This window comes from Hylaeus anthracinus, unplaced genomic scaffold, assembly GCF_026225885.1.
Source record: "Hylaeus anthracinus isolate JK02 unplaced genomic scaffold, UHH_iyHylAnth1.0_haploid 12002, whole genome shotgun sequence".
NCBI lineage: Eukaryota > Metazoa > Arthropoda > Insecta > Hymenoptera > Colletidae > Hylaeus > Hylaeus anthracinus.
Genome location: NW_026534349.1, coordinates 2,791,140 through 2,808,640, shown reverse-complemented (window position 1 = coordinate 2,808,640; position 17,501 = coordinate 2,791,140). Strand labels below are relative to the sequence as shown.

Genomic DNA, 17,501 nt, shown 5'->3' with positions numbered 1-17,501 from the left:
ACGAAGCCTCGGACAACATTTTCGCTAAGGAAAAAGTTGTTTCAAATCACCATCCGAACCACCTTTTTCAAGGTGTTACAACATTTTTGGGACACCCTGTATAGCGTGGGAATCACATTTACCCAAAAGTAGCTCGGGATGTTCGAACCTCGAATCGTCGATCGATTTGTTTCGTCGAGGATAACCTATCTTTGAGAAACGTTTGAAAAAATCGTGCATCTAAAGACGCGTTGGAAAAATTGAAGTTGGCAGTCGAAGCTTTCCCTGTAGCGATAAAATTTATGACATCTGGGGAACACGAAATCAAGGAACGATCTCTACGTACATACCTCGTTAAATATTCTGTTCTTTTTTAAGGTTTATTACGCCGAGTAGGTATCGATAAGTCTCTGCGATTCGCGGCTATAACTTCAATGGCGAGTTTGTCGATAAATTACAATGCGTCCAATCCGAAATTGATGTGCATGAACGAGACATGGATTTATCAATTTTCCTGGACGATGTTTTAGCAACATAAGAACGACATCTGAACACTCTGAACCAAAAGATAGAAATCACCGTTGCGGTCCAAACCCTCTTCCTCTACCCTAACCCCTACACAAGAAACGAAAACACCTGTTACAGAGCAAACGTGAGATGTTCTATTTATTTTCGTGCGTATCGAGCCATCGTGCAACTCTGACACGAAGCGATCTACCTTACCAGGAGTTTCGACGAACCTCGCAGATGGCAGCACGTATCGAAGACACGATTTCACGAACGCATGCTTTAACCTGTCTTTCTTCTGCATTTTAGAATTTCATCCGCATGTTCAATTTACGCATGAATTTACTAAGCCAGGAACTATATCAGACAATAGAAATTGAGAATATATAAATATCTAAACGCGTTTCTAAACTGGCCTCGTTTTTACTAATCGCGAGATTACGATTGGAAATCGAAGTTATTTAATGTAGCTTTGTACGTTTCGGTGATTCATTAAGATAGAAAATTGTCGTGATCGTAGACGTTGGAAAATACGACATCGCAGGTTTCTCGGATAATGCATACTAGGAAGTAAGACGACGGTGCGTCAGAGTCAGAGGATGACGACGTCGCCAATGATCTTAACACGGATTTACGGTACCATTGCGATTGGTTGAATTTGAATTCCTCTCCCACTCTACCTGACGCGGTATACCTGTTTTCGACGAATTCTTAGAGCGAAAAGATCGACCGAGAGTTACGTTTCTTTGAAAACTACTACTTGCTCCACTTCTACTTGTTAACGGGTACGCTTTAATTAAGAATTACATTCGGTATAAATAGAATTACGCGGGCGAAGTTCGAGCATTGTAAACAAGTCGAACTCTTATTTTGAAAGGTATAACCTATAAATAGGCCAGGCATTCGGTTACCATAAATAAATACATCTCGTACGCAGGATGTCCCTAAATATGAGATAATAGTACACGGTAGGAGAATGATTAATTTCTCTTACTGTTTAGAAGAATTCTTTTAACGTACCTTCACGTTGTTATCAACGCTGTTATCCAACGAGTCGAATGGGCCTTGAACCACCTTGGAGACAGACTACCAGCGCTGCTCCAAATTTCACGACGAATCGTAAATCGCAACATTGTTGCATCGAACTAATTCAATTTATCCCGCGCGCGGCAATATTTAAAATACACCTAATTCGATAATTATTTTACACGTGTAACGAAACCCAGCGATCGCCTCGCCGTTCCAAGACCTTGATTTAAAAATGATACTTCAGAAGACGAGTCCTCGAATGGAAACGAATCACAATGAACATACAAATGCCTTATTATACCGGGCTCACATCTACATGCAACTGCTGAATCGACGAATGAATTTCGTAGACCGATTACACAATCTTTCCACGAACTCTAACACAACTGAAATTTGCAATTCGACGATATACGTGTCTACGTATATCGCAACATCTGTATTAGCTAGTCTACGATTTCTTACCGACCCAATTAGGTCGTTAGAATTAATTCGCCGAGTAGAAAAAATTTTGCAGAAGAAATTGTACGATACGGAATAATATTAATATTATTTTTAATTAAATGGCTTGATTAATATTAATTCAAACATGATGAAAGAAAAAAGGTAGTCAATTTTCTTGTTAATTCTTAGAGTGCTTCCTTTAAAGTTTTCCAGGACAAATGTATGAGAATTCTTTAGCTTGCAGAGGTATGCTTTCTATTAAATGTTAACAAATTTATTGTTTATAAGTTTCAGGCGTAGAAAACTGGGCTTGCTATGATATTCGATATTGAAACGTTCTGGTACAAAGCGACGATGGTCATTGTCGCCCTCTGGCTCGCGCGACGATTGATAAAGAACGCTGAATCATTGGCAAGCGCGCTCGAACACCTCGTAGGAAAGCCATCGGGGTCCCTTGTTCCGGTTTTTCGACGCCGAAGAAGCTCCTCCGTCGCGATGTCGTTGGTTCGGAACGTTCACCCCGTGAACGAGGATGCAAAATGAACGAACCGAATGTAAATTTAGAACCGCCTTCTTTCTTCGTTTCGTAATCGGTTAAAAGGGGAAACGCTCCACCGTGAATAATCCTCGAACGGTTTTTCCCCTGTTCGGCATAGGAAGTTCTCCGCGTGGAGTCGAAGCGCGTGGTTTAAAATAAACATCCTCGGGAAATTCGATTCCAAATGGACGAAAACCGATCGTCTAGGAACGGGCCTCTACGATCGACGCGACTGCGAACGTGCAACGAGGTTAAATTGCGTAACAGTTTACTCTTTCGCGCGGTGGCACAGTCGGAGGAGGACATAAAGGAACAATTGCGCCAACCCTATGCAGCCACCAGGTGGCCGTATATAGCGTTTCGTAATAATAAATAAATTATTATCGGTTGCCTTCCAATGTATTCGGACTCCAAATGCGTGAGAATTCTTTAGCAGAGGTCTGCTTTTATATTAATACGATAACAAATTCATCGTCTATAAGTTTCAGATGTAGAAAACCGGTCCTGCTATAAAACCGAACAAAACTATACAGAACACAAGTGAAATTTCGAGTTCGACGAAATATGTGTCTACGCTATTGCAACAGCTGTATTAGCTATCTAGTCTGTGATTTCTTAACGACTCAAACTGTAATTTGTTCGCTAAGTAGACAAAATTTTACTATACAGAATTTGCTATATTACTGTTGTAATGTATTGTAACGTGAATGTTGGATGAATGTTTATATTTAAACCACTAGGTATGTTTGTATGTTTTATAGTTTATGTTTATCAATTTGTATTGGTAATTTATCGATTGGTCATTCAATTTGTATTGCGATTTGATTTTCTCTGATATATTGCGTGTTGTCTCGGAATTTTTACTATAATTTAACTATAATTTGTTCGCTAAGGGTATTGTTGTTGCTTCGGTATTGTTCTTATAGGATAACGAGTATTCTTTGATCTCGTATCACCCAAACAAATGTATCATGTAATACATACGTCATCCCCATTTTCATTCATCATTTCTACGTACGAGCAAAGGTTGATTCGGACTGTACGACACGTACCGGCAACGACACGTACCGCCACCGACACGACGAAACATTAAAACACGCGTTTCAATGGAACTATTCGCACTTAACAGACACCGACCTGAAGGTTCCGTCAACAGGAACAGTGTGAATAGTTCCATTAAAACGCGTGTTTTAATGTTTTGTCGTTCCGGTACGTGTCGTTGCCGGAACGTGACGGTCCGTGTCGTATAGTCTGAATCGTCTATAGTCTGAGGTCATTATAATAACAACAATCGTCTAATTCTAATCCGTAAAAGACGCGAAAATTGGTCGGCGGGTCCAGTTGAAACGACGAGACCGAACCTCCAGAGCCGTAGAGACATCGGAGGCTGAAAACCTTGCAGCTCACGGCCATTGTCTGGTGGGGCCTTTGCATCTCTTCCCTTTCCCTTTGATAGCAACGGGAGCCTTTCATCTCGTGGAACATGCCGGAGAGAGGAACGTCTGTCTGCACGAGAGGCCGCGTCTTGAACGATCTTAAAGGGGTCACGCCTCGGAGATGAGCCGCGGTAGGTAGCGACGTCGTCTCCAGACAAGAACCAAAATTGCATTTCCGCCAAGGGTCGTTCTCAGACGCGAGGTGAATCCCTTCTCTCTTACCCCGTTCCCTGCTCCGGCTACTTTTCATCTCTCGTTACGTTTCTTCGTCCTACATCCTACGTTCCTCTTCTCCTTTCCCGTTGCGGTTGTTCTTAACCTTGCTTTTCGCGACTCCTCTTCCTTTTTTAAACGTCTCGCTGGCCGTGTCCCCGGCCACGGGGATTAACCGGTGCGACGTTTCGGCTTCAGGCTCACGAATAAAATCCGCTAACGCTCGGAACGATTGTTTTCGTTAGCCGGCAAGGATTACCCCCGCCATTGTCGACCACGCGAACCATTTCTGAAGGGTTCTAAATATCTTTGGTTCCAATGGTACGTCCGGTGGCACGGACAGAAATTCAACAATGGACCTGGACGTAGGGTTTACCGTCCATGAATCTCAAGAAAAGACGGTAGATATACCTCCCGAACCAGGGATACCATCTCTACGTCGTACGGAAGCGGTACTCGAGACTCTTCGTTTTACGAACTTCCAAATTTGTTAGCTTCTCTCTCTTTCGCGTTATCCTTCACCGTGGATTTTTCCAACGCTGATTTTTCCACACGGCGGTATAACCTCTCTCGAGGGGTCCGGGAGTTCGAACGCCGAGCAGTGTTTACAACGATCGTGTATTCTCTGATATTTGCCGACGAGCTTCGAACGTAGACAAGGACAGCGAGTTAAGAAGAGGACGGAGCGAAAACAACGAGATACGTCCGTGAAACGATGCGACGCAACGATGAAACTTTGTTGTTATTAACTTTTTCGTTGTAAAACATTTACCGTCGTATACCTGACATTTTTCTAATTAAAAGAAGACCAAACGCGATATAATTCGGACGATACGTACCATTCCTCTTTTCTTAGCGTTCTACAATATACGATACGTAATAAATTGTTACCAATAAGCGTATCGCGAATTACGTAGTGTTTCGTCTCGTTTTAATCAGAAAAATCTCAGAAATACGATGGTAAAAGTTTGATAACAAAAGAGTTAATAATAAAGAAAAGTTTCACCGCTGGATTAAATTGTCTCGCCGAGTAGTAATCCGATCCCAGATCGTGTTTACACTAGTCGGCGATCAAACTCCTCGACCCCTAAAGGGGCGAGGATGGTTTTTGTGCATTTGCGACAGAGATATTTGTGTATTTACAGAGACGCTACGGCTGACAAGGCGTCGAAGGTTAAAGTGCAAGGTTTCGCACGGGAAGGGTTTCGATTCGTCGGAAAATATAAATCGTGTACGGTTGAAATCCAGTTGATCCGATTTGAACGAAATTCAGACCTTTTTTTTTTTTTTAAGGTTTCCCATGGCATCGCGTCCGTCTACCGCGTCATTAGCGCCGGGTGTTTTCATTATCGTAACAGTTACATTGTTGCGATCTCGCAACGCCAGGCATTGTCTTACGGACGAAACCGTCATTAACGGGGAATAATTAAGTTAACCACCTGCGGCACGTTGTCATTGAATATCAACGATCTCGTTATCGCGCTGTTACTTAACCCGGAGGAGCCCTAATCGTCCTTATTACGATATCAAGCCCTGATCGTCCTCAACGATACGCGCGAACTGTTAATAATTAACGGACACAGATTCCGATGGCCGATCGAGGATCCTCGATCAGCCTCGAATATCGAATATAATTCTACGAAGAAGCAATTATCGAAGCAATAATGGAATTGTGCTTGTAACATGTTTCTCGATTTAACCGCGTAGAATGTTTTAACCGTTTCCCGTTCGTACGGCTCTAATCGCGTACGCGCGTCTGCTTAATTTTGCGGGGAGACGCATTATCAAAGGAACGAGCAACAGGAAACCGCATTCGTTATTAGGTACGAAAGCTAGGGTTAGCCCGATCGAATGGCGTGCAAATGTCTCGGAAACTTTCATTGAATGTGGGCGGAAGTGTGCATCTGTGACGACCGTAAATCTTGAACAGGAAGCGAAACGCGCGCGCATTCGTGAATTCGCCACCGCCTGTTCCATAAAAATTCCGATCACGGTGCCGGCCGCGACTCGTTTCGTACGATATTCGACCGTGCAAACGTCGCCCAACGATGCCAAACAAAGTCTTTTTTCTTCATCGCGCGATCGTGGGCCTTTCTTTTCGCGCGGTTTTACACCGCGAAATTTATCTTCGGGCTAGTTTAGGCGAAAGCCGTGAAAAAAAGACTGCTTCGTATCGACGACCTTGACGACTATTTTTCTTCGACGTCTATTTCTATCCGACAACCATCGATCGACGCATTTAACGTAGCAACGACGGCGTTTCGCTTCCGTTAATCGCTTCTACTCTGCTAAACAATAACACAGATCGAATGTTCTTACAGCCGTGCTTCTTTATGCTTCCAAAACAAACACGCTCTCTGTTTTGGTAACAATAGTCTGACGCATCGGATCGTTCGCGTCGCTTCGAACGGTTGATCGTAGATAGAGTCGAAAATCGAGTAGATTACGCTTCGTAAACTGAAAGATAATTTCCGGTGCGCGGGCCTCGTCAAAAATACGCGCCCGTTGTCGCTTATCGTGTACATGTTTGCGATTACGAATCATAAATATTTACGCGTAACGTTTCAAACGCCCGCAAACATTTCTAACCGTCGCGATACCACAGGGATGATGCTGAATGTGGGATGACTCTATTCTCGACTTATTTCTCTTCCCTGTATAATTGCGTACTACACTTTCCATTGCGAAACGAAATTTATTTGGAGATCACACTTGCGCGGAGTGAACTAAGTGAATTGGGTCACCTAAATATCTCTCATATTAACGGGTATAAGAAACAATCGTTTAGAATACGATAATAGAAAAGACATTCTACCGAAGATCTTATTTTTATGTGAGAGATAATTCTACGTAACATCTGTTTAGTTTCAAGGAGTTCTACAAAATATTGTTATCTTTGCGAGTTTCGAAATGATTCATGGTCAAGTTTATTGCGATATCACCACGATATCAGAAGACACACGGAAGCGTGACGCGTTCGTTCATTGATCGTATTCGAAAATCTATCGGAGATAACTCGGATTACTTTAAATTATTACTTTAAATAATTTCCTAAATAAAGTAAATGTGTATTCGTATTTAAAAAATGTTAACGACCTTGAAATCTCGTCATACCTTTAGCAGACCAATATTTTTACATTTGTCTCGTTGCAATCAACGTATCGGAAAAATTCGATTCGACGAAGAATTTGATTTCGCACAACGGACGGACAGCGAGTGAAAGAATTTGCACAACGATTACCGACTTCATTCGGCATTATCGCGTGCTCAGTGTCCAATTACTCGATTGCAATTTACTCCGCAAGGCAGGAAATGACGGAAAATGAAAAATCCGCGGTACCTTATTATCCCTGTTCTTCGTTTTTCCTACAACGACAAGATTCTTAACGTTTTACGTTGTTCGATGAAAAAGAAGAAAAACGGTTACATTGTACTAACGATTATAAAGACTCGTCGTTTCTTCGTAATTTAAGGAAAACGCGATAATTATTTTAATATCATACATCGGACGCTCTAACTTCTTTTCTAAATATATTATTTAATATAAATAACTAAACAACACGAACAGCACGTACATCTCTTTGTTCGCTAATGTACATTTATTTTTCCGACTGTCTCGTCAAATCTTAACCCTATTTATCTTTTTGTTGCGTATATATTTAGAATAAGAAGCTATTATGAGTTCCCACAAGAGGCTCTCACAATCAGCCAACTATTTTAGTAATTATAAACTACTAAATCTTTACCTGTTTTAATCCAAAGACCAATAAGGGAGAATTTACTGCTAATTCTATTAATATGTTATATTGGTAGGCGGTCGGCTATCATTTTTGTTTCTCTTCGAAAAAAGGCTTTATCCGCTGTAACCGAAACGTCTCTTATTAATAACCTTGCGCTTCTCCAATCACAGAAAATATAAATCTATTCGAAAACTTATATGCCGTTCTAATCGTGGCAAAAATCAATCTCGTACTTTTTGGAAATTTCAAACGATGCAGGCACGCAAAGTTGCAAACGTTAGTACAACATTCTGGCGATCTCGTAAAGTATAAAATGGTGGCGGAGCAGTCGACGCAGCACTCGGGCGTTTTACGCATGCGCGCGCCTGCGCCACAGAAAAGTAGTACGCCGAAGTTTTCGTCCAGTATAATCGCGTTCCTCTTCCCGTGGCGTGGAAAAGCCCGGCGGCGGATCGTGTTCGGGTCATTTAACTCGAATCTAACAGCCATTCGATCGGCGTTCGATGCATTGAACGCATTTACAATTCGTCGACAGAGAAATCCGGACGTCGGAGTGCGCAGTGGGCCAGTGCGCATCGGTGGACCGAAACACCAAGACCGAGATCACCGAGGAGAGTTGAGAGGTTGAGAGTGTAATGTCTGATAAGGCGAGTGATGGACAAGCCGTGCGAGTGCGTGACCGTACCTTCAGTTTTGACAGTTGAACTGTGAAAGTGACTCGTGGAACGGAACAGATTCGACGTACAGTGACCCGGAATCGCGCCTAATATGTACGTGCCAACGTGCCATTGATCGAAACGGACGGTCGCGGTCCTAGGGACTGATTCAGAAAATCGCACGGACCTGAAAAAGCACAAGTGGTCGTCGGTGTGTGTCGTGCGTTGCGTCCGTCGCGAGAACCTACGTGTCTTTTTTCGTCGGGGAATATATTAGGACACTAAAAAGGGGCTGCGTGCCTCCGTACGAAATAAATAAGGACCAGTATCTGTCATAATTTTTTCACCATTGGCAAACAAAGGCGGCTGGCTGGTTTTAGCGCTGCCTTTGACGACTGGATATAGTACTGCCTCTCTCTTTCGTTCTTGCTCTCGAGGGACGAGGAAGCAGAATGGAGGCGATAGCGAAGCACGATTTCACGGCTACCGCGGAGGATGAGCTTAGTTTTCGAAGGAGTCAAATCCTCAAGGTTCGTACAACTCACCGTTTCCAAATCATTTTTGTCCTCCTTCTGGCCCAATCGGACTTTTATTTATCTCTGTCTATATCCCTTCGTCTCCCGTGATTATCATTAACTGTACAAATAATCGGGTACCAATCGATTATTTATACTAACAGTTTCATATTATTATCACCTGGAAATAACAAATTTACGATGGTATATTTTTGTTTGTTTATAGTATGTAAAATTATGTATACTGAAATACATTAATAATTAACGTACGAAAATGCAATAACACGGAATGTATAGTGATATATACGATAACCTAGCGAATACATTACCTCAACACCACTGTTCATTGCAATCCTGGCAGTTGATGCAAACTAGATAGATTTTGAATACTTGGTTCAATCCAAGGTTACTTTTATGTACAATATCACAGTGGGAAATCCGGTGAATAGACGTATCTCTTTGTCCTTTGCCATCCAATGTCAACATCAACTCCATTTACCCCAAATAAATTTATTGCCTAATCTAAAATAATTTCTAGCCGATCAGAAGATCCAAAATTTTATTAAAATTGCACGTGGATGCTTACAAGTTATTTAATTAATTTTTGTACATAATTTTGTGTGTATGTGATAGGAACAAAGATAACTTTGTTTGTATCTTTGGTTGTGTGTATGTTTTTCGAGTACAAGTGTTGTGTATGTCTTTTTATTGATTTTGAAAGCAGCAATTAAAAAATAACCAGTATGTATCTTGGAAGAAATATTGAATTTTACTTTGCATGCATGAATATTTCATGAATAAAATTTTTATCACGAAAAGTAAATTTATGGCAACTGTGTTCTGGTTACAGATTCTAAATATGGAAGATGACATGAACTGGTACAGAGCCGAACTAGATTCCAGAGAAGGTCTCATTCCAAGTAATTACATAGAAATGAAAAACCACGAGTGAGTACATCTTCTTTTTAATGCATAAAAATATGTTTTCCTAGTTTCTTTTATTGAACACTTATCATAGCTGTGTTATGTTATATATGTGTATTGTTTTTATCTTTTTCAGCTGGTATTACGGGAGGATAACTAGAGCAGATGCGGAAAGATTGTTAATGAACAAACACGAAGGCGCTTTTCTTATTAGAATCAGTGAAAGTTCTCCCGGTGATTTCTCCCTATCCGTTAAGTTAGTATAAGATTTTTAAAAGAATTTCTCTATATAAAAACTAAATAGCCAAGTTAAGGAATGGTTTACTTGCTCTTTTTTTAGATGTTCGGATGGCGTTCAACACTTTAAAGTATTGAGAGATGCTCAAGGCAAGTTCTTTCTCTGGGTGGTTAAATTTAACAGTCTTAACGAATTAGTAGAATACCACCGTACAGCGTCTGTCTCTCGCTCCCAAGATGTTAAACTACGGGATATGGTTCCAGAAGAAGTAATAATCGCGTTATATATACTAATTATTGAAACCATATTTAAATTTTAAATTCGTAACTTTATATTGTATTTTTTTCAGTGTCTAGTGCAAGCATTATACGATTTTGCACCACAAGAACCAGGAGAACTTGAATTTAAACGGGGTGATGTAATTACCGTTACCGACCGCACGGATCAACATTGGTGGCACGGAGAGATTGGCAATAGACGGGGTCTGTTTCCATCTACATACGTCACTCCATATCACTCCTAGGTAAAATATACATGCAGCACTTTCAATAATTGTTCCGTTATTAGCGTTTGTATCTTTAATCTATCCAAGTGGTTTATTCCAGGCCTCATGTTGCACGCACAGAGGTCATAGGCATCGGCCTCTTTATCCTACCACTATCACATACAGGATCAGACTTACAGCAGAATTAATCAACAATATTTTGCAAACTCCGCCTATCGAATGGGCTACCAGGATGTATTGGTGGTCTAGACGTCGAGTTGTTTAGCTTGGCTGAATATACCATTAGCACTATTCATTGGTCTCATTGAAACAAATTCTCCACGTTTAGTAATTACGTAAACATACGTAGAGTTCCTTGATGTACCACATAACGGTGTAGCAGGTTTGTTCTGTTTCATCGTTGGAACAGCGAGAGTAATTTTTCACTGGGACCGATGATACTATTATTCGAAGTTATTAATAGTCATCGTGTGTGTACAATAGATACATCTTTAAGCATCTCATATTTCAGTTTCGCGAATAATCGAGTAGAAGGTAGACGTGAAATAGATTCACGACACTTACATGTGAGGAACGAATCTTTAAATGGTGTTTCCTATTTCTTGGTAGTCCATTAATGGAGTATTCGCATGGAAACGTACATCAATCGTGTACATCGATAACGAGGAGCATCGGCCATATTAAACGAAACTATATTGTTTCGAAAGACAGGTTTATTACAAGGGCTGTAATAAACATTGTATTTTTCAATACGAATTCGCTGTTCAAAGAACGGGGACCTTGGTGATAAAGAGCCTAGTAAGCTACCCTTACGTGAGATACAAGAACTTTATATAGATATAGCATTAAACGCGTCGCCTTTTGGCATAAAATGCACACTATTATGCCTCTATGTTGTGGATATTTTTACAAATACTTTAGGAAGAAAGTATTCTTCCATTGGTTAAGATACATCTGACACCACTACATCAGATATTCTTGCTGTGTATCATATATATATATAGACACGTACTTTCAGACTGTACGCTGAGTAACCATTTTGACATCTTTTTAAGAAAATCCTTTTTAAGTATTAGTGAAGATGTAATAGCAGTTTGAACAAGCTATTTTGCGTTTTGATTTTTTCCAATTATACGCATACGATGGAAGAATTATATTTTTACGATTATCGACTATCCCTTCAAACATAGTTTTTCCGTTTGGAGATTGTGTTGTTTTTTCTTTTTTTCTCTCTGGAGATGTTATGACGAAGAAAAGCGAGCGGAATACAATTTTTTTACACGAACATAGTACATGTTATATATTCTTATCGAAACTCAAATACAACGAGTGACTGATTTATTCTTTGTAATGTGCTAGAATATTAATGAAGGAATAAAACGTAGAGTATCAAAATAACAAAATATAAACGTTACGTCGGGAATCCAATTAATTTCGTGATACGTATTACCTTTTTACTGACAATTTTTGCTCTGCAATGCATTTTTGAGAGATGCCAAAAAGCGATACGACATTGAGGATCGGCCGTGCGAAGTAGACTTGACTATTGAACGACTGGTCTGTATAATGCAAAACATGTAATTTTTGAAAGAGCGTAAGTTCGTGTATATTTTTTTAAACACTTTCTTTTTATCTGATCATTTCAGTAAATCTTGCTTTCGTATTTCTGTGTAAACAATGAAAATACGTAGCTGAATTGTGTAATTATTATTATTATTATTAATATTATTATTATTATTATTATTATTATTATTCGTTATGTTACATTTTATTGATAACAATATATTATATTAATTACATTTGCATGCTTTATTTACTTATGCCCATAAACCACGACAATTTGACTATAGCAAACATTTTGTCTATATCTTGAGTGATAATATTTTAGGTTGTCCAACTGCTTCGTAAATACATCGTAGAGAATTAATGCTATATGCTTATGCATGCACTGTATTTAACATAGGCGAAAACAAAAAAGGCAACTCCGAAGATATTGTTTTTATTAATTCAAAGACTGCAATTATCGCGCGATAGAAGAAATAAATGACCATTCTTGTTTTTAGATTGCATCCAAAACCATGGCTATAGACATTTAAAAATAAGGCATTAGCATGTTACCTTAACCCTCTTTACATTACTCATATTTTTTGCGGTGATTTATTCTATTTTACGTAGTTCCTAAGGAAGCAAGCATTATGTCAATGAGATTAGAAGAAAAAATTGAAACTTACCGAAACATAGAATATCCTAGTGTTCGCTTTTTATAAAGTTTAATATTGAAAGATCGCAGCGAACGATTGCTTAGGTTCAAAATAAATTGTTAGAACGCAAGTTCATCAATTTAATTCTAGCTTTGTGGTTGATGTTATCGAAAACGTGGGTATAGAATAATTAAACTCTGTCAGAAACGTCTGATGATTGGTAGCATAAATTTTAAGAAATACAAAGCATACAGATTCACTTGCCTTACGTACTTAAAGATTGCTCATTTTAACAAGTATGCTCGTAAATATTTTATTTTTACATTTTTTTTTATTTCAATCTGTGATTACATTTTACAGTTTTAATAATTCACCGTGTACATTAGCATTCATTTGTACGCGTATTACACTTTTTATTTTTCGAACGATTTGTACCGATTATTCGAATAAAGACATTGAAGCAACAACAAATAAAGCAATATATACGTACACTCGTTAAGAATAACGTTTTCTTAACTATCCGTGTACAATTGCTTAAACGAATCTGGAATTGAGTTGTCTTATGACAATGTTATACCATGATATGTCTGGACCAAGAAATGTATAATAATGAAATGTAATAAAATACATGTTTGAACAAAGTTCATTCTACTAATCTTGATTTTCATTATTGTTGTTTATAAAACTGTACAAAGTTACACCACACATTTCAGTTTCCTAAATGACAAGCGAATCGAAATGCGATTATATCACGATCAAAGTGTAATGCTGTGAAACGAGTAATGCTAATAATTATTTACTGCCTGATGTATAGCTAATACTTAATACCGAACCATTTATTATGTAATTATTAAATATAACTGTGGCATAATAAAATGCTATCCGAAAACATAAACTTTGCTTTTTCTGTGTATGTGTCGCGTAAATTTAACAATTATAAAAATTGGATATTCTATAAGTGGTTCATTTGCAGAGTAGAATATTTTTGACAGACCGTTTATTAATACAAAAGTTTTTTATTCAACATACTAGTCTATAAGAAATATATCTTCCCGCAGTTTCAGAAGGCCTAATAATTTTTACAACTTGTCCACGCTTTAAGCCAAAATAACGAGCCACTGGATCCCCAGCCTGTATTCGCATCAATTGATTTTCCTTTAATTTATATCTGGTCAGCAATTCTTCTTTCTCATCGGGTGTAAGTACGATATGTTCAGGTACCAATTCGTGTTCTGTAATGTTAATGAGCAACTCGGATTCTAAGAACTGTTCCAATATATATTTCGGCGCCATGTCTATCAACGATTGTTTTGCTATCGGTGTCATTCCTTGTTGTACAACAATGATGGCTCTGTTACAGAAAAAATCATATAAAAGATCATTGTTACGAGATTGCTAATCTCGAAAGTCGTGCTTTAGTTTATTTATGCTATTAATTAAACATACGAAAGCCAATGTTTACCTGTGAATTTTTTCTTCTTGCATACGCTGACAATACGTTTTAATAGTTTTTATGCCTATCTTAGGTTCATCGGGAAAGAAAACAAAGAGTTGATCCGTCGGATCATCATTGTGAGCTACCAGAACAATCAAATCACTGCGCGCTGGTCGTTTTTCACTTGGTTTGTCACCGAACTGTTCTTTAAACTGTTCTAAAGTTTGATCTAATTCATCCTGTGTAACAAGATAACCTCGATCGTGGCATAATTGCATTACCGTTTTTCTTATTCTCCACAATTTATACGCTTCGGCTTCGTCATCCATTTCTTTCTTATATACGAATTACTTCCTTATACAATTTCTCAGACTTTCCTTACAGGTTCCAATTCTTTGCTATTTTCAATCGACAATAACTCCGACGCTAAAGCGTGCTTCTTTAGAAAACATAACCTCAATCAAATGGGAAACAAACAAATCGCGTTAATTTTGATATTCATAAATAATTAGTCCGAATGATTGTTGATAAATATTTCGTTTGGGATGAGATATATAAGGGTGATTATCTACACCATGCAATTACAAAAGATAATAAATCGATCCGATTTGATCGTACCAATAAATTAATTAATTTCTTCTTATCAAGTTCTATATCAAACATATTGTTTCTTTTTTCTTAGAAATTATGAAAATATCGACTTTATCTTTGCTAGAAGTAAACGAGATTTACAAGTTAATTTTTTTTGTCAACGAGCAAAATTTGTTAGCGATAAGAAGAGAGATTTCTTACACTTTTTAAAATGTAAGATGTTATTAATTTTTTTGTTATTTGGATAATTCGTATAAAACTGAACAACATTTGGTCGAATCGTTTTTCAATAATAATTACAGAGTTGTAGAAAGAAAATGTGTGACGAAGGAAAAGTTCAGGAAAGCGGCAAGGAAGCAAAGAAACATTGTCTGCCGATTACGAAATGTTACCTTTTATTTAATTCTATTGTCTCGGTATCGAGACAAAATTAATTTCTAATACAAATTTAATTTTTTAATTACACGATTATGTTTTCAAATTCATTGGGTATTTTGGCGCCGACGACGCTTACCATGGTGATTAGTAGTTCACTTTGGTCACCGATAGATGACAACATCGTACACAAAATATCCTGTATTCAATTGTAATTCGTAAATCAAGTTTTCAGACAGAAAGCCGGACACGCGCTATTGTTCTCCGTTGCCAGTTACCAGTAGAACAAGTCGAGGTGAAGAATTTTATCAACTACCGTGATCGAAGGATACATACAGGACGCGTAATGCTATGCCGACGTAATTCAAACGTTTTAAACGCTGATACAATTGGTCATTGAGCAGCTGGACGAAGTTAAATAATAGGAATCGGAAGCATAATTCCTGGACGGCGTACATTTTTATCAACCGCCTTTGTGACTCTGATTACCTCGTGTCCTTTGGAGGGCATCGCTCCAGACAAATAAATTTATCCATAAATCTGTCGAGTTGGTCGTTGCAATAATCGCCATTCCTTTTGTGGCGACCGACGATTAAAATGGTCGCACGATTTTGGTCTATGCGCGCCAGATTTATGACTGCGCTAACAATAACGTTGCGGTTTATAATGCCTCACGGATAGCAGAGCAAGTTGTTCGTTAAAAGTAACTGATACACGTACTGTCATGGATTTGGACCTTGCATCTGCAACCCTCATACAGAGTTCAGGACCCTGGCCAAGGATCGCGATGTTCAAGGTATCGTATACATAACCAGACATTCTAAATATTATTATTCGAACCATTTGATTTAATTATTACGCTTTCGAGAGCGAGGAATTCAAAACCAATCCAGCACGAATCAAAATCAAATACTGTTCGAGATTCGTTGATCGGTTGTTTCATTACTATGTTGTATTGGGTAAGTTCGGAAGTTCGGAAAGTTTGTGGAAATTTTTAAGAAAAATTCAAAGGCATATTTGATTTTTGATATACAGGGTGTTCAAAAAATGTTGTAACACCTTGAAAGGGGTGGTTCGGGAGGTGATTTGAAACAATTTTCTCCTTAGAGAAAATATTATCCGAGGCTTCGTTGAGGAGATATTAACGGAAAACACTGACCAATCAGAGCGCGCGTATACCGTTGGAGCGACCGCGGTAGCGCTAGGTGGCCGCTCTCGTACGCTACCGCGACCGCTCCAACGGTATACGCGCGCTCTGATTGGTCAATGTTTTCCGTTAATATCTCCTCAACGAAGCCTCGGACAACATTTTCGCCAAGGAAAAAGTTGTTTCAAATCACCTCCCGAACCACCCTTTTCAAGGACCTCCAACATTCCTGGGACACCCTGTATATTTATTGAATTACATAGAAGGTATCATTTTGTTCCACAACTTTTCCACCTATTAAGAGACGTACATATACATGTTATTTGTTTTCAATCATTTCCATATATATTCAGACCTGTACCACGTACTAAAAATCGACACGGACTTTACAGACAACCCAATAATATAACGTGTACGCTAATTATTGTATCATTCACCATAGATGAAGTTCCAATTTGGAACTTCCAAAGCGTTCGAATGTCGGGATAGCCCGTTACGTATAGAAATTGACCGGGATGTGGGTATTTCCCCCTTTTCGGTCGTGTTTAGGTTCGCGATCCCTACCATCGATTACGTTCTTGACAAGCGTACCGCGATCGCGACGTCAGTGGTTATTTGGTCCTCGTGAAGGTGCTACACCTGTCGCGCGATCGCTCGCTATTCGCTATAGATGTCACAGGGTTTGAAGTGCGAGCTTCGCCGCGTGTTCCACATCGCCGAAACACCTCCGCCCCGATCGGTTACACGATAATCATCGTTGGAACAGTTCGGTTTAACAGCGAATCGACGAATATGCACAAGGTACGACACTCTTTCTCCCCAAACAGTTCATCGAACGTCGACTAACAGGCTTAGGATAAGTGAATGAATACATACACTTGGGACAAGTGAGAGTGAGGTGGATCGTGCGATTTTTCGAAGGACAGACAATTTGTTTGTTTTTATCGACAAATTATTGTATACTTCTAAGAGATTCGGGAACAGGTTTTCTGATGATCGGAGTATCTCCATTGTTTTTTCTTTTTTTTTTT

The 17,501-nt window shown here is 39.0% G+C and overlaps 2 protein-coding genes across 2 annotated transcripts; one reads left to right on the top strand and one right to left on the bottom strand.

Annotated features, from left to right (window-relative positions):
- The first annotated feature begins 8,265 nt into the window (after positions 1 to 8,265).
- LOC128891752 (growth factor receptor-bound protein 2) lies at positions 8,266 to 12,520 on the top strand. The gene is made up of 6 exons (XM_054151507.1): positions 8,266 to 9,069; positions 9,905 to 10,002; positions 10,115 to 10,234; positions 10,319 to 10,484; positions 10,566 to 10,739; positions 10,822 to 12,520. The coding sequence occupies exons 1-5, from the start codon at positions 8,992 to 8,994 to the stop codon at positions 10,737 to 10,739; spliced, it is 636 nt and encodes a 211-aa protein (XP_054007482.1). The 5' UTR covers positions 8,266 to 8,991; the 3' UTR covers positions 10,822 to 12,520.
- A 714-nt stretch (positions 12,521 to 13,234) lies between these two features.
- On the bottom strand, positions 13,235 to 14,832 carry LOC128891754 (DNA-directed RNA polymerases I, II, and III subunit RPABC1). Its single transcript, XM_054151511.1, has 2 exons — positions 14,385 to 14,832; positions 13,235 to 14,273 (listed from the first exon to the last, which is right to left on the bottom strand). The coding sequence occupies exons 1-2, from the start codon at positions 14,684 to 14,686 to the stop codon at positions 13,943 to 13,945; spliced, it is 633 nt and encodes a 210-aa protein (XP_054007486.1). The 5' UTR covers positions 14,687 to 14,832; the 3' UTR covers positions 13,235 to 13,942.
- Positions 14,833 to 17,501: the final 2,669 nt, after the last annotated feature.

Bases quoted from the DNA above. Each gene is read 5' to 3' on its own strand.
- LOC128891754 (XM_054151511.1), bottom strand. From the start codon at position 14,686: ATGGATGACGAAGCCGAAGCGTATAAATTGTGGAGAATAAGAAAAACG. The intron at 14,274-14,384 runs GTAAACATTGGC...TTTCTGTAACAG, and splicing joins CAAGAAGAAAAAATTCACAG to AGCCATCATTGTTGTACAAC.
- LOC128891752 (XM_054151507.1), top strand. From the start codon at position 8,992: ATGGAGGCGATAGCGAAGCACGATTTCACGGCTACCGCGGAGGATGAG. The intron at 10,235-10,318 runs GTTAGTATAAGA...CTCTTTTTTTAG, and splicing joins GATTTCTCCCTATCCGTTAA to ATGTTCGGATGGCGTTCAAC. The intron at 10,485-10,565 runs GTAATAATCGCG...TATTTTTTTCAG, and splicing joins GGGATATGGTTCCAGAAGAA to TGTCTAGTGCAAGCATTATA.